The sequence below is a fragment of the Notolepis coatsorum genome, assembly GCF_963971535.1.
Source record: "Notolepis coatsorum genome assembly, chromosome: 11".
Classification (NCBI taxonomy): domain Eukaryota; kingdom Metazoa; phylum Chordata; class Actinopteri; order Aulopiformes; family Paralepididae; genus Notolepis; species Notolepis coatsorum.
The window spans coordinates 88639485-88666831 of NC_140175.1; the positions used below are offsets into that span (position 1 = coordinate 88639485).

The 27347-nt window shown below is 43.5% G+C and overlaps 1 protein-coding gene across 1 annotated transcript in view; it reads left to right on the top strand.

Annotated features, from left to right (window-relative positions):
* The window catches only part of LOC311237389 (putative E3 ubiquitin-protein ligase HERC1), a gene marked incomplete at its 5' end in the record, with an annotated part of 186538 nt that overhangs the window by 131613 nt on the left and 27578 nt on the right, over positions 1-27347 (top strand). The window contains 17 exon segments of the mRNA XM_084325228.1: positions 1903-2100; positions 2284-2411; positions 4533-4732; positions 6461-6557; positions 8349-8480; positions 8636-8737; positions 9934-10107; positions 11870-12154; positions 12348-12413; positions 15235-15360; positions 16265-16403; positions 16907-17088; positions 18795-18950; positions 19690-19812; positions 20073-20175; positions 21475-21644; positions 21855-21993. Coding sequence (XP_084181354.1) covers positions 1903-2100; positions 2284-2411; positions 4533-4732; positions 6461-6557; positions 8349-8480; positions 8636-8737; positions 9934-10107; positions 11870-12154; positions 12348-12413; positions 15235-15360; positions 16265-16403; positions 16907-17088; positions 18795-18950; positions 19690-19812; positions 20073-20175; positions 21475-21644; positions 21855-21993 — 2520 coding nt within the window.

Here is a 27347-nt window from a genome sequence, read left to right on the forward strand (position 1 = left end):
GGGGGGGGGGTACCTGCCGGCCGCGCGCCACACGGGAGATTGAAAGAAAGAAAAGAAAAAAGCTGCCCCGTCTCATCAGCGAGTGGAGCTGCGGGGCCGTGCGCTTTGGAGGGAGAGAAAGGAAGAGAGAGCCGAGAGGGGGCATTCTCTCTCTCTCTCTCTCTCTCTCTCTCTCTCTCTCTCTCTCTCCTCTCTCCTCTCTCCTCTCTCCTCTCTCCTCTCTCCTCTCTCCTCTCTCCTCTCTCTCTCTCTCTCTCTCTCTCTCTCTCTCTCTCTCTCTCTCTCTCTCTCTCTCTCTCTCTCTCTCATATATATATATATATAATGGTATAAATGATTATTTGTGTAAATAAGGTTATACGCCGACCATTAAGAAAATACATGTTAATTTAGGAATAAGGGGCAGGTAACTATAAGATTTATTCTTCTTCCTGCTCCTTTTGTCCATGGAATGACTATTTATGATTTTTTAATGAAGAAACTATGATTGTATTATTCCATGTGGCAAATAAAAACTCTGAACTGAACTCTTTCTCTTCCCCCCCTCCCTCTACCAGTGCAGACTGTGGTCTGACTGTCACTCAAAGTGCTTATGGGCGGAGCCAGGCCATAACAGCCTGATTTATTGAGGCTGAAAAATGATGGTTTTGAGTACTTGATTAGAAATATAAAACAATGAATTTTTTGGAAAAAAACCTTACAAATGTCTTCAATAGACTAACAGGAATTGTGTAAAGTTGCCCAAATAGTGCTAGGAATAGCAGTGCATAGCCCCTTTAAAACAGCCAGTTTTTTAACAAGGTGCTTAAAATTTCCTTGGAATTCAAATCAACCATTCACATTGAACGTTTTGTTCATCCATGGTAAAATTGTTCTGAATCAAGAAATATAATTCTTTTTAATTTTAATCAAATTAATAGTCGGAAATTGGTTTTAAGCCATAAATATTGGATCACATTTTTTTCTATAAGAAAACTGCATTTAAAAGTGAATTGTATCCTTTTTAAATGCCTGTTTCAAATGAAAAATGCTGCTTAGAAAAGTACTTGAAAGTCCTTGAATTTCATTTTGCAATGTCTGTGGGAACCCTGAGACTAGTTTTAAGACCTCTGGACATCTTTTTTAAATGTTTTAGTATCAGGTTCCACTCTCCCTCTGTGAAAGGCCTGCCCGGGTCGGTCTCCCACGCCACTTTTAACACGTTGAATGCCACCACCCACTTCAATGATAGTGTTGTGAACGCATAAACTATATCTTAAATTATGGCTATGTGTCTTGACTTGTTTGCAGTCAACATTGTCGAAACGGATAGTTTTTTAATCGGTTCATTTCCGTTTTATACCATTTTGAAAAACCCTTGTTTTCTTGAAAGTTTCAGGAAAATATAAAGATCTCTTCGGATGGCTTGCCGGAGAAGTAAAATGAGGAAACTGGATTCCCCCCCCCCCCCCCATGTGTTTCATTCAGTCTAATCCAATGGGGTGCAGTACAACAGGGAGAGACGATAGGGGGCGGTATTTTCCCAATGGAGCTCAGAGAGAGTTTGCAGCACTAACGTGAGACTAGATTGATGAAATATGAATTCAAATCGCTAATTAAAAAAAAAACGACAAACGCTATTTGTCGTCGCTGGCACTCAACGGTCGGCATGAACTAACGACATATAGCGTCGTTGGCACTCAAAGTGTTAAGGGCAGATGCTGAATCATCAGAGTAATAACAAGATGCTTTGTCTCCTGATCCTAATACCTTAAGTATAATCTCCATGTTTTCCAATGCCGTAGATGTCAGTAAAGGTTCCTCTCCATCCCGACGTGGGGACAATCAAATATGTTGATGTTTTTAATCAGCAAGACAACAGGAATTACAAATAAAGCTTATTGCTTGGTTGCTTCATTTCAGGATCTCACTGTCACATGGAGGCCCAGAGTTCCTGGGTCACGACCCTTTGCTGGACCCAGACTGAGGCCTGTAAGGACAGCCCTACAGAGAACCTACTACTGGGCCGGCTGGATGGCTCCCTCTGCTGGCTGCAGGTCACACAGCAGGAAGACGACCTCCATGTGAAAAGCACAGAGATTTATTGTCACAGGAAAGAAGGTGATTGTCATTTTTACAATGAAATAAATGTGTAGGAATTGTGATTATTAGATTAGAATCATTTTTATTGTCGTTATACAGCACAAGTACAGTACAATAAAAAAAAAGTTTTAAGGCTGATGATATGATAATTATGCGGTTAAGTTTTCTAACCCACTGACTGTTTAACTTCTTGTCTCTCAGCTCCCCAGTGTGTGGCCTGGCACAGTGTGGACAAGCCTTTTGCTGTGGGCTACCCTGACGGACGGGTCCTCCTGACCACAGTCAGATCCACCACGTCTGACCAGCCTCTACTGCTGACCGCCTTCCCTGTGAGTGAAACATACTCTACACTCATCACAGTAGACTTAGAGGAACCGGTGGAAAATCCAGTTAGTACGATACTTGGACACTAAGGCTACGTTCACACTGCAAGCGAAAGTGGCCCAAATCAGATTTTTTTTTAATTCATATGAATGAGTTTATTTATTTCGAACATAAATTAAAAACAAATTAAATTTAAAACAATTAAATAAAACAATAAAGTAATAAACAGATTAAAAAAACAAACAAGCAAAACAGTAATGTTCGAAAAGGAATAGGATGAAGTGTAAACTTATGTATTCCTACCCCCTTCACACTCTTAGGCAACTCATATTAGCAAATTGTCATACAACCCAAATTTCCACATGAAAAGAAAATATTATGAAAAGAAAATAGCATATGCAACTCAGATCTGATTGCATTCATGTGGTCCTAAATCAGATACAGGTCAGATGTTTTGCAATGTGATCTCAGTCTGAACAGTCATGTGACTTTCAGAGAGAGAGAGAGAGATGCGTCCCCGACACACACGCAGTCAAGTTTGTGTGTAAATGCTCCGACGAGGGAGAGAGACAGGGGAGATGAGTCCCCGACACACACGCAGTCAAGTTTGTGTGTAAATGCTGCGATGAGCGAGAGAGATGGCGCACACACACTTCTGCACGCAGTCGCCGGTCACTCTCTATCTCTCGCTCGCTCGTTCTCTGCCTCTCTGTCAAAACCCGTTTGAGGAAGTGTCGGGTTACACTATGCGCTACAACCATAGAGGGGGCGTTACTGCAAATCAGTACCTTATTCACGTCAGCAATACCGTCAAATCAGAACAGCTTAGTTGAGTGAGGGAAGATCTCGTGAACTCGAGACTAGACTGATGAGTCAATATGATAATTAACAACACAGACCACATTGATATAATCCCCTATTGCTAGGAAACAATGCTAAACACTGGAAAAGGCCATTTATAATGCATGGGACCTTGAGTTAATACATTTAATTACGAGTTATTACGGCTACCGTAATTTCCGGACTATAAGCCGCTTCTTTTCCCCCCATTTTTCGACCCTGCGGCTTATATAACGGTGCGGCTTATATGTGACTCGACGTGACCAAACCCGAAAATGTAAAAATCTAAATATTGCTTTTTTGACTGCATTGGAATGTTATATATCTGTTCCCTTATTTGCTAAACTTAATACAACTTGTAAATGAGTTAATTCTTGTTATTTGTCCGACAGTATTGTGTCCCAATGCTAATTACATATGGTAATTAAACATTAAAACACCTGCGGTTTATAGTCCAGTGCGGCTTATATATGTACACATCATTCAATTTAGCTGCTGCGGCTTATATTCAGGTGCGGCTTATAGTGCGAAAATTACGGACCCACACACCTTAAAAACATTCTTTTGAAATCTGACTTATGGTTAACCCTTTCACCACCACACCACCAACGGGTTAACCCTTTCACTGCAACAATACAGGAGGTTAACCCTTTCACTGCCACACGACAACGGGTTAATGGGGGGGGACATATTGATCGTTTTTTTTTTTTTTTTTTATATCCACTTTTTCTCCCATTTTTCTATATTTTTCTACCATCCCAATTTCCTATCATCCAATTCAACCCTCCCCTGTCACGAACGCTGTTTCTTGCCTCCCACAAGCCGGCTGCAATGTGGACTAAGTCATACATAGCACAAGTCCCCTCCGGTACTTGAGGTAACAGCAGTCGCATCTTTTCACCTGCGCAGCTCGATCTCTCAGTGTCGAGGAGTAACGCGTGGGAGGCTCACGCTGCCCCCGACACTTCCTGATTCTACTGCGCAGGCGCACCAACCGACTTGTAGGAGTCGCTTGTTCACAACGTTCGATCCCCACCCTTCAGTTTCCCTCCCCGTAATACGGCCAATGTGTATTACTGCGGACGACCAGCTAAACTGAAAACAATGTGGAGAGCTGGATTCGAACACGCAAATCCTAGCGTCTCCACACTGGTGGCGAGTGCCTTGCCCACTACACCACCTAGCCGCCCATATTGATCGATTTCTTTATTGTATCCGTATAAACCCACCCGTGCTGTATTGACTGTACTGGCCTCTCTGTCACGTTGCTTCTCTCTGCCCTCCAGGAGAGCGTGAGCGCCTTGAAGTGGGACCCCACGGGCCACCTGCTGCTGTCCACGGGCCGCTCCGAGGTGGTGAAGATCTGGGGGCGCACGGGCACCACCTGGATGACCCTGCACTCTCTCTTCCACACCGGCACGGTCAACACGGCCCAGTGGTGCCCTCTGCCCGGGAGGAGCCCTGACCCCAGGCTCATGATGGCTGTGTGAGTGATTCCTCTCTCTCTCTCTCTCTCTCTCTCTCTCTCTCTCTCTCTATCTCTCTCTTAACCTTTTTTACTATACAATTTGTCTTTTTTATAAGCAACATTATCTGTGTGTGTGGGGGGTGCCATATTTCCTACATATTGTCACCTTTGTATTGAGAAATGTATTGTTCAGTTGTATTGAAACTGTTAAAAGATCAAACTCATTTAATTGGCAAATATATTGTCACCTACACTGTATTTAAAAAATAAATACCATTGTAAGACTCCATACAAGATGGAATGACTTGGTAAGATAGAGGTGGTATGCAGTGTAGGCCTACTAGGGCTGTCGCCAATACATTCTGTTCAGCTTCGAAGCTTCAGCACCCATTGTCATTTAATATTCAAATCTTCGCGGTGTTATGTACTTTCAACTTTCTGTTCTCATTAATTCATTATGTATTTATCACATGCCATCATTAGGCTTTATTATTTAAATTATTATGTTATTGAGAGACAAAGGCAAAATCAAACTTAACAGCCTATGCCAAGAAATACAATTTAAATGTATTTGTTGACAGCAGTAGGTTATTCCACCAAATAAATGTGCTTATTGTCGAACAAAATAGACTCTTTAATCAGGAACTTAATCAGTAAGTTCCTCGTCAGTGTAGATCGTTAACCGCTACATGAAATCTTAAATCATTTACATTATTGCTTTGGTTGCCTTAGGATTAGCTTGAATACAAATAACGTGCAAGTCATCTGAGGCTTAAAACCATGCCTTCACTTTAAGTGTGCATTGATTCAACTAAATAAATCCATATCCAATCAAAGTGAAACCATACCTAACAAATAGCTTCTGTGGTCTAAGCCTCAACACAAACTAACATACCTGGAGCTTTGAATGATATGAGTGTTCAACACAAACTAACATACCTGGAGCTTTGAATGATATGAGTGTTCAACACAAACTAACATACCTGGAGCTTTGAATGATATGAATGTTCAACACAAACTAACATACCTGGAGCTTTGAATGATATGAGTGTTCAACACAAACTAACATACCTGGAGCTTTGAAAGATATGAGTGTTCAACACAAACTAACGTTTATTTGACCAACATGTCCACATTCTTAGGCAACAGGGAAAATGGTCCACATTCAGTTTCCACCACTCAAAAGGACCGGAATCCGCCTTTGACTTTTTCATCAACTTCAAACAGATATTTTATCCACTTCAACCTAGATCTGGGGGCACACGAGTAGCCTACAGTCTGCCTAAGCCAGATATCACTAGGCACAAACACATATGGGGAGGGCGGGGCGGGGGAGTAGCCTCATTGTGAAGCGCAGGGACGAGAGCTAAATAGGTAGATACTAGGTTTTCTGAAAGTTCTAAATATCCTTGTTTGAGAAGAACTGATGAATGTTGGATCATATTGAATAATGTTGGGTTATTATTTCAACAAGCTAATTCTTATCTCCTGGGTTAATAAATTGTTTTGTATTAGAGTATTAGAATACTGATGTTGACGTTGGTTACCATGGCAACAATTGAAGCTTGGAAACGTTCAGGTTTCACAGTCCTACAGTGTACATACCTCCCTCATCCCCCCGCGTTATCTAATATTCCTCTTTCCCGCGTCCTTCTCCCTCCTGTAAATATTGATAGATTTTTCGTTCCGGGTGACCTTTTGAGAAATGACTTCATTTAACTATAATTGCTCTCGTTCCTCCTCCAGCGGTTGTCAGAACGGTCTGGTGTACGTGTGGACGCTGCCTCAGGGCGGCCCCATCGGCTCCCCCAGTGGCCAGGAGCAGTGCAGCGCGGCGGTGAAGGTCAGTGGCTCGTCTGGCTCCTCCCCCTGGGGCTTCTGCTGTCAGCAGCGGTAGCAGAAGTACTTCAATGGCCAAGAACATTTGACATGTTCCAGGAAGTGTTCCTGGTGGATTGGTCCACACTTTTAAAGCCTCAATGTGTCTTTTTTGTATTTTCTATTGATTAATTAATCAAGTACTGGAGAAACGATGAGATGAGATAAGATGAGATATTCCTTTTATTGATCTTCTTGGGGGAAATTCGGGCTTCGTAGCATCATGGGGGAGGGGAGGTACAGGTATGGGCAGGGTAATAGATGAAATACATACATATAGGTAAAAATGAACGGTGTAAGCAATAGAATGAACTTGTGTAAACAGTATACACAAGGTGCAGGTGAGGGTCTGTACCCTAACTGGCATGATATACGTCATACGTTGTAGTCCAAGCAGGTTTTGCTGGTTAAGACACTTAGGGCGCGTTCACACCTACCCTGTTTGGTCCACTTTAAGTGGACCATGGTCCCTTTAGATCGATAGTCCGTTTGGTTTGTACAGGTATGAACGCAAACCGAACTATAATGAGGATCAAACAACCGAACCATGGTCCTCTTGAAAAGTTGGGACTCGGTTAGTTTCAAAGTGGACCATGGTTCGTTTGCTGTTGGTGTGAACGCGATCGAACTTTATATAGTATCTAATCTAGAGCAAATGAGTGACAGGTGCCTAGTGGCGGCGGTCGCGCGACCCAACTTGACAGCGCCAAGTGACAGCTTGCGCGCGACCCAACTCAAATTAATGACAGGCGCGCGGACAGTCTCTCTCTTCCTCTCTCTGTCTCTCTAGACTGGCGCCGCGCGCGGACAGTCTCTCTCTCTCTCTCTCTCTCTCTCTATATCTCTACTCTCTAGTCGACTTGCGCCACGCTCGTAATGACAGTATCTCTCTGCTTTATCACAAGAGACGCTGTCGGCAACTGTTTACGTTTGTGAGTGCTAGTCCAATAGATGAACGACTTTGCGACAGCATGTCCTTTGTTTACAAATTAGATCCGCACCAAACAGGGTAGTGTGAACGCAGACCAAAATCAAACAATGTATCATTTTCACATTTGGTCCACCAGAAAGTCCGGACTATCCACGGACTTTCAGGTGTGAACACACCCTTAGTGGTCAGACATTCCTAATAGTGTGTACTGAGCATAGTGTTGTGTCTTACCAGACCATGCGAGGCCAGAGCAGTGGAGGTGAGCGCCACGTTGAATCACCGGTGGTCTCAACTTGATTCATTAATATATATACAAATTGAAATAAAGAAAGACATTGTTGCTTTAAAATAGATATGTATACTGTATACTATTAATGGTATTTAAACAGATGCATTGCTATAGTGGATGCATACATACAGTTAAATTGTCAAAACTATATGCATATACTGTACATCTTGCATCAAGTTTGAAAGAGTTTTTTCTAAATATATGTCTGCTCTTATTCTGTCTATTTTTATACTCATTCTATGTGTGCACCTTATGCATTGCTTTTATTTAGTCGGAAAAACCTTACAATCTTTTTTTTTTTCATAGATTTTAATTACCTAAATCTATTAAAGATTTTCCATGATGTTTTAATAAAAATGATCTGCTCATTTTATGCCTGTCTTTATGTATGCCAATTTTATGCTAATGTTATGCGTATCTCTATTTAGTCTGTACATCACTGCTGTGATGCACTTCGGGCTGCAATTATTATATGAAAGGTGCTATACACATACATGAATTTATTAATTCATATTATTATTATTATGACTCTCCAGCGCGGCACGGCTAAGTGTGTGTTCAGGCTGAGCGGCCACATCACGGCGGTGAAGACCCTGGCCTTCTTGCCCAGCGGGACGGCCCTGGTGTCTGGAGGAATAGGAGGACTCCTCAACATCTGGTCCCTACAGGTGAGGGGTCACTGTCCATCACCCCACCCAGCGTTCTTCTGCCATGGCTTACCATCACTACAGCACTGATGGATGATATACAATAGGCAGACACACAACTGAAATAATCCTTACAATATTCTAACCACTCCCCCCCCCCCCCTCTCTCTTTACAGGATGGTTCGGTCCTGCAAACCGTGGTGACAGGGTTGGGTTCCGTGGTCAGTACCGCCTGGCTACCAAACGTAGGGGTGGCTGCCTGCTCCGGGAGGTCAAAGGTAATTCTCACTCTGATGTCGTCGTAGCTGAAATGTCGCAGTACTCTCTGCCTCCTGCCGTTGTAACACAAAGCCTGTATTTCATTTCCGGGGGAATTCAGAGAATGGTGATGATCAAGCGTGATTTGGAAGATTCACATCAATTCACAACCTATACACTGTATTTGGACTAGGGATGCACCGATCCGATATTGATATCGGATATCGGCCCCGATATTACTAAAATAGCTGGATCGAGTATCAAAAAAAGAAAAGAAAAATGTCAGGGGTACATTTTATTATATTTCTTTATAATGATATAATAATTAGTGCTGTCAGGCGATTAAAAAAATTAATCTAATTAATTACAGGATTTGTACGCATTTTAATCGCATAACCATTTTAGGCCTCATATTCTATATTCTATAATCATATTTCAAATGGCATGTGTCCGGATGGCAGAATTCAGTACTATATCTACAAAACCTTCTGTTTAATCATCTTCCATTTATTAATTTGCTTCGATTTTTCAGGTCTGGTCAATTTGAGCATGGTGTTATTCACAGTCAAAGATAAAAAAGAATTGTATTGATATTCTCATTTGGTTCATTACAATTTACTCAAGCCTAGTAACAGACACAGTATTTCTGACACTGGGAATACATTCCCTGAGATCCATAGATGTCCCTAGAATCAGATACCAAGAACATGCAAATGGACTATATTAAAAAAAATCTGTAAATGTGATGAATGAGATAAAAAAAAAAAAAAACATATATATATATATATATATAAAATAAAATAATTATTTTAATTAATTTTGATATTGCGATAATTTGCTGTGTAATTAATTAATCTAATTAACGCAATAAACTGACAGCCCTAATAATACATCAAATTATAAGTAACAATTCAGTACATTTATATCTACGTGTTAATTTGTTCCATTTTGTTTCACTAAGTTACGTAAAGTAATGTTTTAAGTCGAGCCTGATGTTGCCTTGCACAAAATAATGATCCCAGTCTCTTCCACACAGTGAGGCATACAGTTTATTAATTGAACAATGGGTATCTGATCGGTACTCTGTATCGGCCGATACCCAAAGCCCAGGTATCGGTATCGGGACTGAAAAAGTCGGATCGGTGCATCCCTAATTTGGACTGTTTTGTTCCTGCAGGGTTTGACACAGTAACAGTTCATGATTCCTTCCCCATAGGACGTCCTGTTGATCCGCTGCACCCCAGACTGGATCACTCAGAACCACGTCCTGGCCTCCTGCCGCACCATCCTCAGGACCCAGGGCATCTTGGGTCTGAACCGAGCCCCCTGCATGGCCGTCTTCCTCGAGAGGCTGCCCCTGCTGCTACAGGAGCAGTACACGTATGAACGGGTCAGTAGTACAGTCCGTCTATTGAGGTGTCAGTAGGATGTATTATTATTATTATTATTATTATTATTATTATTATTATTATTATTATTATTATTATTATTATTATTATTATTGTCCCACACACACACACACTCGCACATAATAAACAATTATACACAGACAATAAACTGAATTGACATATACACACACATATGACCTTTTTATTTGACCACTATGTGTAGCATAGACGTTTGTTAGGGGGATTGGGTTTCTTCATTGAGCACTTATCCTTATCATTAGGGCACAAGTATCTCGTGTTTTATTATAAATTCAATGTTAAATTGAATGTACTTTGACACTTCTGTGGTCTATCTGTGTGGGAGACTGGGAGTGATGTCTAGTTTGCTGGACAAGGTGAAAGCATAGAGCGTTCTGAGACCAGAGATGCCCCCTAACTTCCTGCAAGGTTAATGTAATAATGGCCCCATAGGAAATCAGCACACTGAGGGTTTTCCACTATCTCTCCCCCTCGTTTGGTCTTAACGACCAATCTGTTATCTGTGACGCATGTGGGCGCATGTGTGTGTGTGTTACACCGTGCACATCAACATCTGCTGTCAGTGCCCCCATAGGGTCTCTGTCCAGGGAAAGACATGGTGACATGTGAGGTTGCGATATGCTCTCAACTTTCTCATGACCGTAGAACTATTGATCGTTTTTTCACTAAATCCTATTACCAAAATTAGCCAAAGCCAAGGAAGTCACACGGTGTACAAGTTTTGTAACACAAAGGTCAACATCAGTCTATTATAATTAAAATCATAATGAAGATGTTATTGGGTTCCATTGTTGGAAGCCTTCATTTGACACACAACACTGACGGGGCTTAATTGACCCAACGAACTGAGCCAAATAGAAACATTAATGGCTGATAATCATAGATACAGATGATTAACAGAAAAAAATCATAATTGAGAGCCAGAAATTGTATTTCCGTTGGGGGGGGGGGTTATGGAACATGGACGTCAGAAAGGGGGGGGGTTATGGAACATGGACGTCAGAAAGGGGGGGGGGGGGGGGTTATGGAACATGGACGTCAGAAAGGGGGGTGTTATGGAACATGGATGTCAGAAAGGGGGGGGTTATGGAACATGGATGTCAGAAAGGGGGGGGGTTATGGAACATGGATGTCAGAAAGGGGGGTGTTATGGAACATGGACGTCAGAAAGGGGGGGGGGGGGTTATGGAACATGGACGTCAGAAAGGGGGGGGTTATGGAACATGGACGTCAGAAAGGGGGGGGTTATGGAACATGGACGTCAGAAAGGGGGGTGTTATGGAACATGGACGTCAGAAAGGGGGGTGTTATGGAACATGGACGTCAGAAAGGGGGGTGTTATGGAACATGGACGTCAGAAAGGGGGGGGTTATGGAACATGGACGTCAGAAAGGGGGGGGGTTATGGAACATGGACGTCAGAAAGGGGGGTGTTATGGAACATGGACGTCAGAAAGGGGGGGGTTATGGAACATGGACGTCAGATAGGCGGGCATTATGGAACATGACGTTGAAGTGTCCTTGAGTAATTGAAGTGTCCTTGAATAATTTATTCATACTGTATGTATATAAATATATATATATACACACACTAGTATATACAGCATTATTGTACATGCTATCATACAGAGTTATATGGGTTATATGCAGGTATATAGGAGGATTATTTGCAGGTATATTCAAACAGACGTTTGATGTCTTTCCCTCGGTCCCTCTTACTGTACAGACCCACGTTACAGCCGGAGACCAGCTGGTCCACAGCGCCTTCCTCCAGAGCCTGTCCTCCCTGACCGTGGGCCTGTCCCTGGAGCAGTACCTGTGCCGCTGCCCCCGAGCCCCGCACCACGCCACCCCCGAAGCCCCCCCCTGCCCGCTGGAGTGGAGCTGGCTCGCCACCTACGCCACCACCATTCGCAGCGCCGAGGCCATCGCCAGGGGCGTCGCCTTCCCAGAGTCCTTCACTGTCCCCGACTTCCAAGAGGCGGCCAACACTGAGATCACCAAGCCACTGGTGAGGAGTCGACCGCTTCCTGAGTCGACCACCGTCTGTGCATGTGTGTCTTTTAGACAAGTGGATCAAATCGAAAATCTGCTTTGTAAGAGTTTGAACAACTCAAGTATTGCATTAAAATGTACACGTTTACACGTTTCAAGTTTCCATACAGTATCTGCATGTTGTTGAGACGCCTCTCTCTGCCTCGCAGGACAACAGCAAGTGGAGCTTCATGATGGACGAACAGCTGATGTCCTGGGCCACGGCCAGACCTGAGGTAACGCCGTCTACAGCCGTCTCTCACAACGTCCTGGTTTAATATTCCATCTGTAAAGTTGACACCTTTGGGCTTGTGTCCAGCAAGCGCTCCAGCGCCGTGCCCCAGGCAGGCTTGAGAATGGCTGCCTTATTCTCGCCACAGCTCCCATAGCTGGAGGCATTACGTCTCCAGGTTGCTCGTCCCGTTCTCCCGTGAATGCGATATCTCAGGAACGCCTTGAGGGGATTTTTTTGGTGGTCAAAGGTCAAGGTCACTGTGCCCTCACGTCCATTCCATTCTCTCGTGAACACAACCTCCAAAGAACCCCTTGAGGGAATTACTTCAATTTTGGCACAAACGTCCACTCAGTACCGATGACAACTTTCATTAGTCTTGAGTTAACCATGCTTAACACATTCAGAGCCACGCCCCTTTGACCATAATAGGGCTACCGTGCCAATAAGGAAGTCAATGGGAGGTTGGGGAAATTTGCGAAGGCTTAAACTATAACTTAAATTATGGCTATGAGTCTAAAACACCCCTCGCTTATCAATGACTTGCTTGCAGTCATCATGTACGAAACGGATAGTTTTTTCATCGGTACATTTCCGTTTTATACCGTTTTGAATACGAGTATAGTTTTGGAGAGTTCTAGTAATTCCAGAGAAATTCCGCGATAATAGCTCTTTAGTGGAATACACAAAACACGTTGTCATTTTTCGGCTGATTTATGAATCGTTTTCAAATAAACGCTAGATTATCGATAGTATATGTGTACTTATGCACGCTAGAGAAGCGGGCTGAAAAATAGATTTTCCATGCCGTGCTTAGCACTAACGTTACACACACACACACACACACACACACACACACACACACGTTGTGATCGCTGTGAAAAAAACATCTGATTAACCCAAAACTGGTAAAATAGAGTCCTTACCTCACATCAGATGTTCTGCAAAAAGATTAATCCAATTCCTGATCGCCATTCCAAATATTGATCGTGTTTATTGATCCAACGTTATAGTCCAAAACACATAATCGAAAGCTGCTCCGAGCCTCCCCAGTGAATGTGGTAACAGATACTGCTTGCCAGAGAAGGGAAAACCCCGGACTGGACTTTTTTTCTGATGCACAGCCCCACCCAATCCAATCCAATGATGTGCAATACCATCCGGGAGACGATAGGCGGCGGTATTTGCCATTTTCGAGCTCAGACCCATTCCCAATGATAACGTCAGGCTGGATGGATGAAAAATGTATGGATATTGCTAATAAAATAAATAACGATAAAAAAAACTAGTTTTCTCGTTTTTTCTCGGGTCTTGGCACTCAACGCATGGCGAGTTAAACCGACTAATCTCGTCGTTGGCACTGAATGTGTTAAGTCCCGCCCCTATGCATAAGCCCCACCCCTGTCCATATCTCGTGAACTGTTGGTTGTAGAGACTTATGGCAGGTGTCGATGAACTAGAGACTCGTTGGTGGCGTCATTGAACTCAGGGGACATCCACTTACATTGGTCTATGTTTGCCCCGCGTCCTACACTTAACCTCGGTACCGGCCAAGATTTATTTCACCTCACAAATAGATCAATACAGTCCGTATTAAGTGATGTTGCGTTTCTTTATAAAATGTAGCCAATAGTAAAGACCCTAAGCTGATCAAAACAGCAGTCAAAGTGTATATTTTCAGCACTACGTTTGTTTACCAATGATTTTAAGTGTTATTAGCTAAATATGAGCTTATAAAAATCTCTGGGCATTGCACCGGAAAACGGACAATTTAGATGCGAGGACATGACGCCGTCATGTAATCGTTGTAGTCCCAAGAAAGAGGAGACCCAGGGCTTTCGATGGACGTAGAAATCTCATAAAACTACACTACCCAGCTTACTCCAACCATTTTTCTTTTACAGATATTGACGTGAAAATCGTGTTTATATATCACAGGTTGAACAAACCTCAACGTTATTGCCATAAAATACAACGTATATTGTTTCTTTACCTTTATATGAACGTCTATGGACATTATACAAAAGTAACTGTACTTAGAGTAGATTTCATTCACAGTCTTTGCTGCCCTGTAACGGTTGCCTGGTGGTACTAAATCTAGATTCAACTCTGCCATTGGAAAGAGGCGATTTGGGCCGATCCATAGATGTATGACTTGGCCATAATAAGGTAATTTATAGGCCTGATATTCTATATTAATATTTAAATTTTTTGCAAATTGCAAAAAACCCTGTAAGTCATCTGCCCTTTGTTCATTTGCCTAGATTTTTTGTACACCTAATCTCAAAAAGGTGCTGGATGAGCTCAGTGGCAATTTTGGTCAATGTTAGCATGGTGTTATTCACAGTCAAAGATGGGGGAAAAAAACTAATAATAATAGATATTTTCCTTTGGTTCATTACAATTTACTCAAGCATAGTAACAGACACAATATCTCTGACACTGGGAATATATTCCCTGAGGTCCATAGATATCCCTAGATACCAAGAACCTGCAAATGCTCCTTGTAGAAGTGGAGCAATCTCCCATTTACTTGGTTATGTACTTTTAGGCGAATTTTCTGAGGTTAAGCCCCACTCCCTTCCATATCTCGTGAACCGTTTATCAGACTCGCGGGTGGCCTCTTTGGACTCAACAGGAAAATCCACTTTCCTACTGGTTGGCGGAGGCATCCAACCACAAGAAACCACAGTGTTTCTAGTTCAGTCATGCTTTCACTCCCTTCAGAGTACTATTCCAATGACCTCACCTAGTGAGGGATTGCTTGTGTCCCTATACATGTTCCTCTATGTCATCGTTTACTTAAGAGGTTGTGTGTTTCTTAGGACTGGCAACAAGGGGGCAAGAGTGAGGTGTACCTGTGGGGGAACGGGCGACATGGCCAGCTGGCAGACGCAGGAACCAATCTGATGGTGCCCACACTGGCACCCTCTCTGTCCCAGACACAACAGGTACACTATCGACCAGGGTCTCTAGACACACTGGCACCCTCTCTGTCCCAGACACAACAGGTACACTATCGACCAGGGTCTATAGACACATTGGCACCCTCTCTGTCCCAGACACAACAGGTATACTATCGACCAGGGTCTATAGACACACTGGCACCCTCTCTGTCCCAGGCACAACAGGTACAGTACACTACCAGGGTCTATAGACACACTGGCACCCTCTCTGTCCCAGACACAACAGGTACACTATCGACCAGGGTCTCTAGACACACTGGCACCCTCTCTGTCCCAGACACAACAGGTACACTATCGACCAGGGTCTATAGACACACTGGCACCCTCTCTGTCCCAGACACAACAGGTACACTATCGACCAGGGTCTATAGACACACTGGCACCCTCTCTGTCCCAGGCACAACAGGTATACTATCGACCAGGGTCTATAGACACACTGGCACCCTCTCTGTCCCAGACACAACAGGTATACTATCGACCAGGGTCGAGACTCACTGAGAGCATTTACATTTTTTTTAATTGAAAATAAAATAATTTGATCACTTTTATCTAGAAAAGTTTGGGAATTGCACCAATATGGCAACAACAGGATGAGAAAATACTGTTGCTCTGTATTATGAGTTGTAGACCCACTGTCATTTCACAAATGATGCTCTTTGTTTTTGTAGACTGTATAACAATAGAAAGCTCTTGTCTATTAGGGTGGACATGTAAATACAAACAAAATTGAGCCGTTTACAAGAAAACTCTGTTAATACATTTTTAGGGTCAGGAAAAAGTATGACATTTTGAAACTTAAAATGTGTAGGATCTATCTAAAATGTCCTAAGAAGTCTTCACGTTGCTGTTTTCTAGTAAGGTGTATCCTCTGGTGCGTGTCGTCTCCCAGGTGGTGTGCGGTCAGAACTGTACGTTCCTGGTTCAGGCCAACGGGACTGTCCTGGCTGTGGGAGAGGGCAGCTACGGCAGGCTGGGCCAGGGTAACTCTGACGACCTCTACGCCCCTACGGTCATCTCCGCTCTGCAAGGTATAGATCCAGTCATCGGCCAGATGTTTGCTTACACTAGTGCAGTGGTTCTCAAAGTCCCCCCCCCAGAATAACGGGCAACGGTTTAATTTCAGTATTTCATTCACAATGTCAGTGAATCATCATACAGTAGGTTTCACCTTCTCCACTGGGATTTCAGCTATAGAAGTCTGGACATAGTCATATCTAACAACGACGGTCTTATCAGGTAGGGGCCCCTCAGACAGAATCCTCATCAAATGGAGGTCTAACATGTTACTAACAATTCAGGGGACCTTGCCACGAAAAAGGTCAAGAACCACTGCACTAGTTAGTGCATGTTATTGTTCATTTCTGATTCATAACGCCACCTTTTCTTAATATTCTATTGATATCCACGAGACAAGGAAATCCAGCAGTATTGTAATTCGTTTTGACTGATTTGATCTACTTTAGTTAGTTCTTTTACCTTAATTTTTCTCCTCGTTCCCTGTGACTGGCTGACCCTCCCGCCGTGTGTGCAGGTTACGTGGTGACCCAGCTGGTGACGTCGTGCGGGTCCGACGGCCACTCCCTGGCCCTGACGGAGACCGGGGAGGTGTTCAGCTGGGGGGACGGAGACTACGGCAAGCTGGGCCACGGGAACAGCGAGCGGCAGAGGCGACCCAAACAGATAGAGGCCCTGCAGGGAGAGGAAGTGGTGCAGGTACGACTGGATTGCAATCTATTTATTTTATTATTTTATTTAACCAGGCAGGTCAATTAAGAACACGTTACAATGACAGGCTGATGAGAGGACAAAAGGGCCTCTTGAAGGGTAACAGAGAAAGGGGACAAAAGATTTATTAAAATAAAATAGAAAAGAGACAGATGATACATACACAGATAAATTACAGTTAAACGGCTGGATGACCAGAGTCTTTAAAAGTAGTGAGGGGGATCAATTTGTAAATTTTCCGAAGTCTTTTGAACTAAGGTCTGATTCATGGGTCGAAGCCAAGTTGGTGATTGGAAGAGGAAAATGGATATCGTTCACTCTCTCAATTGTCTCTCTCTCTCCTTCAAGTAGCCAAACGTTACACTATAAAAATTAACTGGATAGTTGATATAAGTTGATATATGAACTTGTGTGTGTGTGGGGGGGGGGGGGGGGGGGGGTCTTCGGCAAGATAGTGTTGAAAAAAAAATTATTATACAGAGAGAAGCTTCAGCAAGTACAAAACGCTGCTGACCGACAAAAGAGAATCCCTCACTGAGGAAAACACAAAGGCCTAACCATCATGTATCACAATGGTGATGTCAGCCAGAGATGGGGAGAAGCATGAACCATTAAAGGACATCTCTTTGAAACAAATGATTATTTTGTATTTTAGTTATTGCACTGCACTGGCAGTTGAACTGCATTGAACTGAACTGAATTGGAAAAAAGAATAGAATAGATCTTTATTGTCATTGTTACAGTTGTCACAACGAGATTTAACCTAACATAACCTAACTGGCACTGAACATTGAACTACACTGGCACTGTTTGCAGATGTACTGTTATTAAAGTTAGTTCAAAACATAATTTTGTATAGTTTTTTTTGGTTAAATCCAAAGAAAAAGATTATATCAGAGAAATCCGAAAACGGGAAAATTAAAAACAGAGACATTCGAAAACAGGAAAATTCATATCCCGAAAACAGGAAAAGATAAAAACGGATTTCATAGGGCCCTAGTTAAGGTGAGTTAATAAATTCTCTCTGAAAATCTGCTCCGCTCTGATAAACTGACTCTTTGGTCAGAGCGTCCAGTGTGCACTCTGAGCCCTCAGAATTTCCGAACAACTTGAGTGTGCTCGCTCTGACACTGATTGTAAATAGTTATGAGTGTCGTATGTGCCTCCCTGTATTGTAAATAGTTCATAGTTCATACATGAACTATTTACAATACAGGGAGGCACATACGACACTCATAACTACATAATTACAATTATACATACAGTAGTGACAACACACATATTATGTGTGTTGTCACTACTGTATGTATAATTGTAATTTGTAAATAAGTTAATTTATGTGTTGTAAATAAATATTGTTAATAGCTAAAACACTAGTAGTTTTGGGGGCCTACCACCCCCCCTGAAAAGAATCCTAGGGGAAACACTGGTTATCACCAGACCAACAGTGTGGCAGTGCCACCACCAGAAGGGAATTGGCATGACGACTAAATTAGGGACGGGAGATGAGTGTGAATCACTGGACAAATGGGTAGAGTTTCGTATAAGAATGACCCTCCTCCTCACAACTAAATGGAACTTAAATCACACAGTATGTCACCACAGACGGCTCCCTGTTTGGTGACATTCATCGTGATATTTTCTCTTCCCTCCCTCGCTCCCCTCCTCCCTCTCTCCCTCCCTCCCTCCCTCAGCTGTCCTGTGGCTTCAAGCACTCGGCCGTGGTGACGACGGACGGGAAGCTGTTCACCTTCGGCAGCGGCGACTCCGGCCGCCTGGGTCAAAGGTCAACATCCAACAAGATGCTGCCGGAGAGGGTGGCCGCGCTGGAGGGAGATCACGTAGGCCAGGTCAGAATCACGTAGGCCAGGTCAGAATCACATAGGGCAGGTCAGAATCACGTAGGCCAGGTCAGAATCAAGGTCAGAATCACGTAGGCCAGGTCAGAATCAAGGTCAGAATCACATAGGCCATGTCAGAATCAAGGTCAGAATCACGTAGGCCAGGTCAGAATCACGTAGGCCAGGTCAGAATCAAGGTCAGAATCACGTAGGCCAGGTCAGAGTCACGTAGGCCAGGTCAGAATCACGTAGGCCAGGTCAGAATCAAGGTCAGAATCACGTAGGCCAGGTCAGATTGATGAAATGATTCAGAAAGAAATTATTCAGAAAGAAATTATTCAGAAAGAAATGATTCAGACAGAAATGATTCAGAAAGAAATGATTCAGAAAGAAATGATTCAGACAGAAATGATTCAGACAGAAATGATTCAGAAAGAAATGATTCAGACAGAAATGATTCAGACAGAAATGATTCAGACAGAAATGATTAAGAAAGAAATGATTCGGACAGAAATGATTCAGACAGAAATGATTCAGAAAGAAATGATTCAGAAAGAAATGATTCAGACAGAAATGATTCAGACAGAAATGATTCAGACAGAAATGATTCAGAAAGAAATGATTCAGACAGAAATGATTCAGACAGAAATGATTCAGACAGAAATGATTCAGACAGAAATGATTCAGACAGAAATGATTCAGACAGAGATGCCTAACGGAAGCCCCCGCTGTGTGTCCCTGTGCTCAGGTGTCCTGCGGTATCAACCACACACTGGTGTTGTCGTCCGACGGCATGACCGTGTGGGCCTTCGGAGACGGGGATTACGGCAAACTGGGAATCGGCCCCTGCGCTGTCAAGTGCTACCCTCAGGTACCTCAGCGAGAGGAACGGCTCCTCTCACACGTAAAACAATCCTCAGAGGACCAAGGACTTTGTTCTTCTGTCGGCTGGCTCCCTCCCTGGGGAAGACGAAGGGGAGAGTATCGCTAGCAATTTAAATGCATGCGTAGCGTTCCACTTGAACAAACTCACCCTTGTTTCAGTGTTTTGTTTTGGTTACGCATTGAGGAACATCTTGCATTGTGCTGAAGAGGATGTAATTTTGGGGGTTTGTGCTCGTTTTTCCTCAGAAAGTGGAGCAGCTGTGTAATATGGGAGTCAAGAAGGTGGGCTGTGGAACTCAGTTCTCTGTGGTCTTGGCCAACGATGGACAGGTCTACACCTTTGGACAAGGTACTGTATGTCGTTGTGGATCTGTCTCCAGTCATACCATCTTTTATTTTAATATCTTTTTAATATCATTCCCCTCACTTATTTTAACATATTGTATTCCATATTTTACAGTAGAAAGACACTATGGTAGTGAGTCATACTGGCCAGCAGCGTAACTAGTAAGAATAGGTCCAGTAAGGGATATATACAGATATAGATAGATAGTATCTACAGATATGTAAAAAGGATTATATGCAGGTATGTACAGACAGATGTGGATAGATATATATATACGGTAAGAATACGTAATGTATAAGGTATATACAGCAATATTGTACATGCTATCATACAGAGTTATATGGGTTATATGCAGCTGTATAAGTAGATATATTCAGACCGATATGGATATATATATATGTGCGATAAATATAGATATATAAATATATATACGGTGTATACAGCACTATTATACATGCTATCATACAGAGTTATATGGGTAGAGTAGTATGCTGTAGGTTGTTATGATTACTATGATTACAGTGTAGTGAAAGTAGTAGGGGTGTAACGGTATGCATGGCGGATAGGAGACACGCAACATCATTGAGCTGAACAACGTGCAAGTAATAATGAACAACAACAACAACAACAACCAGAATACAGTGGTTTGCACTCTGAGCATCTCATCTTTTGATCAACTTGTGGAACCTCAAGACAGTTTTATGCAAGCTATGTAAACTACAGCTGGGGTTCTAGTGTCAAGAATGTAAGTAGCCTACTTTTCTGTTTTAGAACTTTATTGTAAATCATCCCTCAGGGTAAAACGTTATTGAATAGAGAAAAAAGTGTCATGCAGGTCCTGTTTCATATCATTAATTTGATCTCTGAGAGACAGCCCCTTCCACCTCACGCACTGAGAGAGAGAGAGAGAGAGAGAGAGAGAGAGAGAGTGGGTGTGTGTGTGTTCGCCACACTATGAGGCTATGCTAAATTACAGGTAAGCTCTCAGTGTTGTGAGTGGGTTGAACGAACACTCAGCACTTTGCGCCAATTATATATTTTGGGAAGGGGTCAACTTGGGAGTTTTGAAATAAATTCTGCACACAAATAAAAGTTCTGCACATGCTATGTTAGTTATATGTTAGTTATGTTAGTGGTTAACTACCGTTGCATTCGTTCGGTACACAGCACATACTGAACGGTTTGGTACAGATACATGTACCGTTACACCCCTAGTAGGTAGGTATAGATTGAGATGAAAAAGATGATGGCAGCAGAGAGAATGGCTTTAACAGCTGTCGGCTCTCTGACGGTGTCCCTCAGAGCGTCTCATCGGCCTGCCGGACTCCATGCTGAAGAACCACAACCGTCCCCAGGCGGTGCCGGCCCTGGAAGGGGTGTCCATCGAGGACATGGCCGTGGGCTGCGAGCACGTCCTGGCTCTGGCCTCCACCGGGGACGTCTACGCCTGGGGCTGCAACTGTGAGGGGCAGGTGAGAGACTTGCACACCGCAGACCGAGCATTCTCTCTCCATGTCTCCAGAGAGTGGAGTGTGAATTAGCTGGGAGATAAATGACTGTTCCTGGACAGAAAGGAAGATGGAAGAGAGCCTAAAACACAGCCTCAATTTATAGTGTTGGGTTGCCGCACCATTCCTTACTGTTTTTTTGATCGAGTGTGTGTGTGTGTCTGTGTCTTCTAGCTGGGACTGGGTCACTCCAGCCCAGTGAAGGAGCCCACCCTGGTAACGTCTCTCCAGGGGAAGAGGATCAGACAGATCTCTGCTGGGCGCTGCCACAGCTCAGCCTGGACCACCCCCTCTGTCTCCACTAAAGCCTCAGGTACACACACACACACACACACACACACACACACACACACACACACACACACACACACACACACACACACACACACACACACACCTACACACACCTACACACACCTACACACACACACACACACACACACACACACACACACACACACACACACACACACACACAGGGTTGGATGCAGTTCCCTGTTGGTCAGTCTGTCTGTTTTCCATCTTCTGCTGTGTTTAACGTTATCTGTTTGCGAGTGCTCCCTTGACTGATGGCCAGTACTGCAGGAACTTTTATTAAACATTCTATATGTCCGTGGGTTGGCCAGTACCGCGGGAACTTTTATTAAACATTCTATACGTCCGCGGGTCTTGTGCAGTGGTCTTGTGCCACTAGTGTCAACTAAAGCGAGCACTCAGAAGACGCGCACCCTTTGCCAGTGACAGTGATGTGCGCACTGACAGTCAGCGCAGTTGACATTTTCCAAATAAATCCTCTTCGTCCCCACTGCGTCCCGGGCAGGATTTGTGTTCGTCCCAAATACATATTTGATCGTCCCCGGGACGACGGGACGGTGTTAGTCTCGAGCCCTGCCTGACACACACAGAGCATTGGTCTACCCCTGCCACTGTGGAAACACCACTTTAGCACAATACATACACAATTGTACACAATAGCAGGCTACATCTGTTTTAGCAGTAGGGCTTTATCTGTTTAGCAGTAGGGCTTTATCTGTTTAGCTGTAGGGCTTTATCTGTATCTGTTTAGCTGTATGGCTTTATCTGTTTAGCTGTATGGCTTTATCTGTTTAGCTGTAGGGCTTTATCTGTTTAGCTGTAGGGCTTTATCTGTTTTAGCAGTAGGGCTTTATCTGTTTAGCAGTAGGGCTTTATCTGTTTAGCTGTATGGCTTTATCTGTTTAGCTGTATGGCTTTATCTGTTTAGCTGTAGGGCTTCATCTGTATCTGTTTAGCTGTAGGCTGTATCTGTTTAGCTGGAGGGCTTTATCTGTTTAGCTGTATGGCTTTATCTGTTTAGCTGTAGGGCTTTATCTGTTTAGCTGTAGGGCTGTATCTGTTTAGCTGGAGGGCTTTATCTGTTTAGCTGTAGGGCTTTATCTGTTTAGCTGTAGGGCTTTATCTGTATCTGTTTAGCTGTATGGCTTTATCTGTTTAACTGTAGGGCTTTATCTGTTTAGCTGTAGGGCTTTATCTGTTTAGCTGTAGGGCTGTATCTGTTTAGCTGTAGGGCTGTATCTGTTTAGCTGTAGGGCTTTATCTGTTTAGCTGTAGGGCTTCATCTGTTTAGCTGTAGGGCTGTATCTGTTTAGCTGTAGGGCTGTATCTGTTTAGCTGTAGGGCTGTATCTGTTTAGCTGTAGGGCTTTATCTGTTTAGCTGTAGGGCTGTATCTGTTTAGCTGTATGGCTTTATCTGTTTAGCTGTAGGGCTGTATCTGTTTAGCTGTAGGGCTGTATCTGTTTAGCTGTAGGGCTTTATCTGTTTAGCTGTAGGGCTGTATCTGTTTAGCTGTAGGGCTTTATCTGTTTAGCTGTAGGGCTTTATCTGTTTAGCTGTAGGGCTGTATCTGTTTAGCTGTAGGGCTTTATCTGTTTAGCTGTAGGGCTTTATCTGTTTAGCTGTAGGGCTTTATCTGTTTAGCTGTAGGGCTTCATCTGTTTAGCTGTAGGGCTTTATCTGTTTAGCTGTAGGGCTTTATCTGTTTAGCTGTAGGGCTGTATCTGTTTAGCTGTAGGGCTGTATCTGTTTAGCTGTATGGCTTTATCTGTTTAGCTGTAGGGCTGTATCTGTTTAGCTGTAGGGCTGTATCTGTTTAGCTGTATGGCTTTATATGTTTAGCTGTAGGGCTGTATCTGTTTAGCTGTAGAGCTTCATCTGTATCTGTTTAGCTGTAGGGCTGTATCTGTTTAGTTGTATGGCTTTATCTGTTTAGCTGTAGGGCTGTATCTGTTTAGTATCTGTTTAGCTGTAGGGCTTTATCTGTTTAGCTGTAGGGCTTCATCTGTTTAACTGTATGGCTGCTGGGAGAAGTGGAAGAAATATCACAATATCATGAGGAAACTTTCCATATTAATAAATTCAAAAAGTAAGCTAATACACTACATACCCAAAAACGGTGATGACTAATGGATGTTCAATTGATGACAAGGACAAAGTCACACACTCCTCTCCACTTCCTGTGACATTTATTAATGCACCAATATTTGACCTTTCCTCAGGGTGTAAAAAGCAAATGTCATGCGCTTCCCGTTAGTCCTTACAGCCCATGGCATTTCACTCTTTATACCCCGATGAAAGTGATACCGCTGAAATGTTGGTGTATTAATAATGTCACAGTACAATAGTGGTGGGGGAAAATATCGATACAGTATAGTATCGCAATACTTTGCGTGGCGATACTGTATCGATACAAGGACGCCAAGTATTTTTTTGTATTATTTAAAAAAAAATTGTATAAGGAAGTTGCATTGTTCATTTCAATACCTGTAATAGTACAGTAGTCCACACGCACACGTGTGCATTCAGTTAAGTTGGAATATGACTGTAATATAAACAGTTCAGTTTGTCAGGTACATGCAACACAGATTACAGTGTTGACATTGTCTGCTAGAGAAAATCCCATTTGCTGCAATGCAAATGATTGAAGTGCGATGAACAGACTGAAAACTTTATTTTATTAGATAAAACATGTTGACAAAGTTTTACTTTGCAGTTGAAACAAGGTAATAAATCGCAATATATCGCAATATTAATAGCGCACATCGCAATATATTTTGAATCACAATACTATCGTATCGTGACTTAAGTATCGTGATATTATCGTATCGTGAGGCCTCTGGTGATTCCCACCCCTACAGTACAGTGTGTGGAAAGGAGTGTGCGACTTTTCCTTGTCACTGGTATCGATATAGTCAAATGCAGGGGTTCTTCAACTTATGAGAAACACTGATTCAACTGATGTCCATTGCATTGAACTGCACAGTAACAAGTAATATCAAACCAAAACTCCAATGCTTGTTACCGTCCGTTTAGACAACAGAATCTTGTGCCACAATAATCACAAATGTGATCCCATTCAAAGTCCATCAAGGGTAATACTGACTTATTGGCTGTTACGACCCTGGCTCATGGGCACGCAACCTATGTGCAAACCGACACCAAAACCCTGTGCTCTAACTCAAAGTGCTACTATATCAAGGAACTATTAATGTAATTGTAAACTAATGTACTAATGTAAACCCAACGGACAAGGACTGGAAGAACCTGACAGCTCTTCCTCTAAGCACCGACCTGCATGTGTGTTACTAGGCCTGGCTTTAAAGCTCCCAGCAGGTAACCAATCAGCACTAATTGGCTAATTGGTAGCCCTCACCTGCATGCCCCGTGACACAGGAGTGATCAGGCCTGCCTGAACAGTGACACAGGAGTGATCAGGCTCCTGGTACATAACACCTCCTCCACCAAACTGGTTGCCCCAGAGGCAACCACCACACAACAACCCATAAACAAAACAAAAAAAAACAACTGTGACCCATTAGTTGTCAGGGCCACCACCACAACAGTGATAGCGGGTCGGCCCCTGTCGAACACGACCACCAACCGTGTTGTATGCTCCCTTTCAACAGGCCCCTCCACCGATACCGACCTGTCAAAAATAGACTGCAAACCAAAATCAACCTGAGAACTGCGCTCAACAGAACAGAACACAGCAAAACAAAAACCATAGATCACTGATACCACCACCGCGCCCATATCCATCCCACCTGGCACTGGCAGTCCAGGATACTGCAAACCGTGAACATCCAGAGTAGGATGTACCGCCTCAGGTACAGCCCCACCGTCCCTGGAACATGGCAGTACGACAGTCACAAAAACGTCTGGAACACCATCTAAAATGGCGTCACCCAAAATAACATTGTCCTGATCAAAATCAAAATGGCTGCCACTCAACAGACCAGGTCGCGAAGGCGGCTCCTGCTCCACAGGACACAGGTAACTAGGTTGACCATCACACCTAGTGCATGGCAGAGAATCAGTGTGGACATGTGGATCAATGTCAGAATCATCAACTGACATACTGGGACCATCCCTGCCCACAAGTGAAACATTAGGGACAATAGAGCTACTGTGGGAAGGCTGGCAGCCTAAGTCAGGCTTAGTAGCCTCTCCAACTAGAGAACGGTGTCACATGAAACAACAGCACCTCTCATAGCATCCTTCCCACACTCCTCCTCCAATTAGTTCGTGGCCTCAGCCACCATACAGGCTGGGAAGACCCTGAGACACTGCGCTGCCATACCATCTCCTGCCACATGCTTCTCCGGCACGCATGTCAACTCTGGTTTCACCACCGGGCCTAACACAAAGCCACAATCAAGAGAATCATTATGCAGAGGTAGATCCACAGTGTGCTTTCCAAAATTCTCAACAGGTACACATTTTAATTCAACAAAGACTGTGTCACTAAGTGTAATGTCCCAAGTCGAAGTATCAACAACATCACTTTTGTCCTTTGACATTTCCCGAGCCACAGCACACACAGGAAACACTCCTGGATGTTTCTGTGCCAGCTCATTAGGGACCTCAGAAACCACAGGAATGGGAGTTACAACCGGAGTAGCCAACACTTTGTCACCAGCCAAATCATTCCCTAGAATGAAGGACACCCCCTTTATGGGAATGTGAGAACATACCCCCACAACAACATTGCCTGATACTAAGGGAGAATTGAGCGTGACCTCATGCAAAGGTGCATCCACAAATCCACCCCCAAAGCCCCGAACAACGACACCGGAATGCAAAGAAGAGTTTTCTGAAAACGGCAAAACCCCCTCCAGAATGAGGGACTGAAAAGCACCGGTATCTCTCCAAATTGTTATAGCCTGTTTGGACTCTAGTGCATTAGTCAGGGAAACAAATCCATTCATCATAAACCTTGAGGAACCCTCGAGCTCTTTGTCCACACGTTTGATACTTCCCCCATCCCCATCTAACGTTGGCATAGGCGTTCTGCATATGGTTTCTACCAGAGCCACGGTTCTGACATTTTTCTGCTCAAGCACCGGGCACCCAGCAACGATATGACCAGGTTCTTTACAGTAGAAACAGATAATCCCTTCTGGGATTGCACCAGCAGAACCACCCCGCCTAGGAGGTGAAGTTAACTGACCAGCAGACACAGGTTTTGGGAAACGGCCCCCCTGAACAGGACGCCTATCCCCGGACTCAACACGGTAGTCCTCCAAAAACACGGAATTGTGTGTCAACACAAACTCATCAGCGAAGACAGCGGCGTCGCCTATCTTCGATACCTTACGCTCATTTAGATGTGTGGAAACAGTATCAGGAA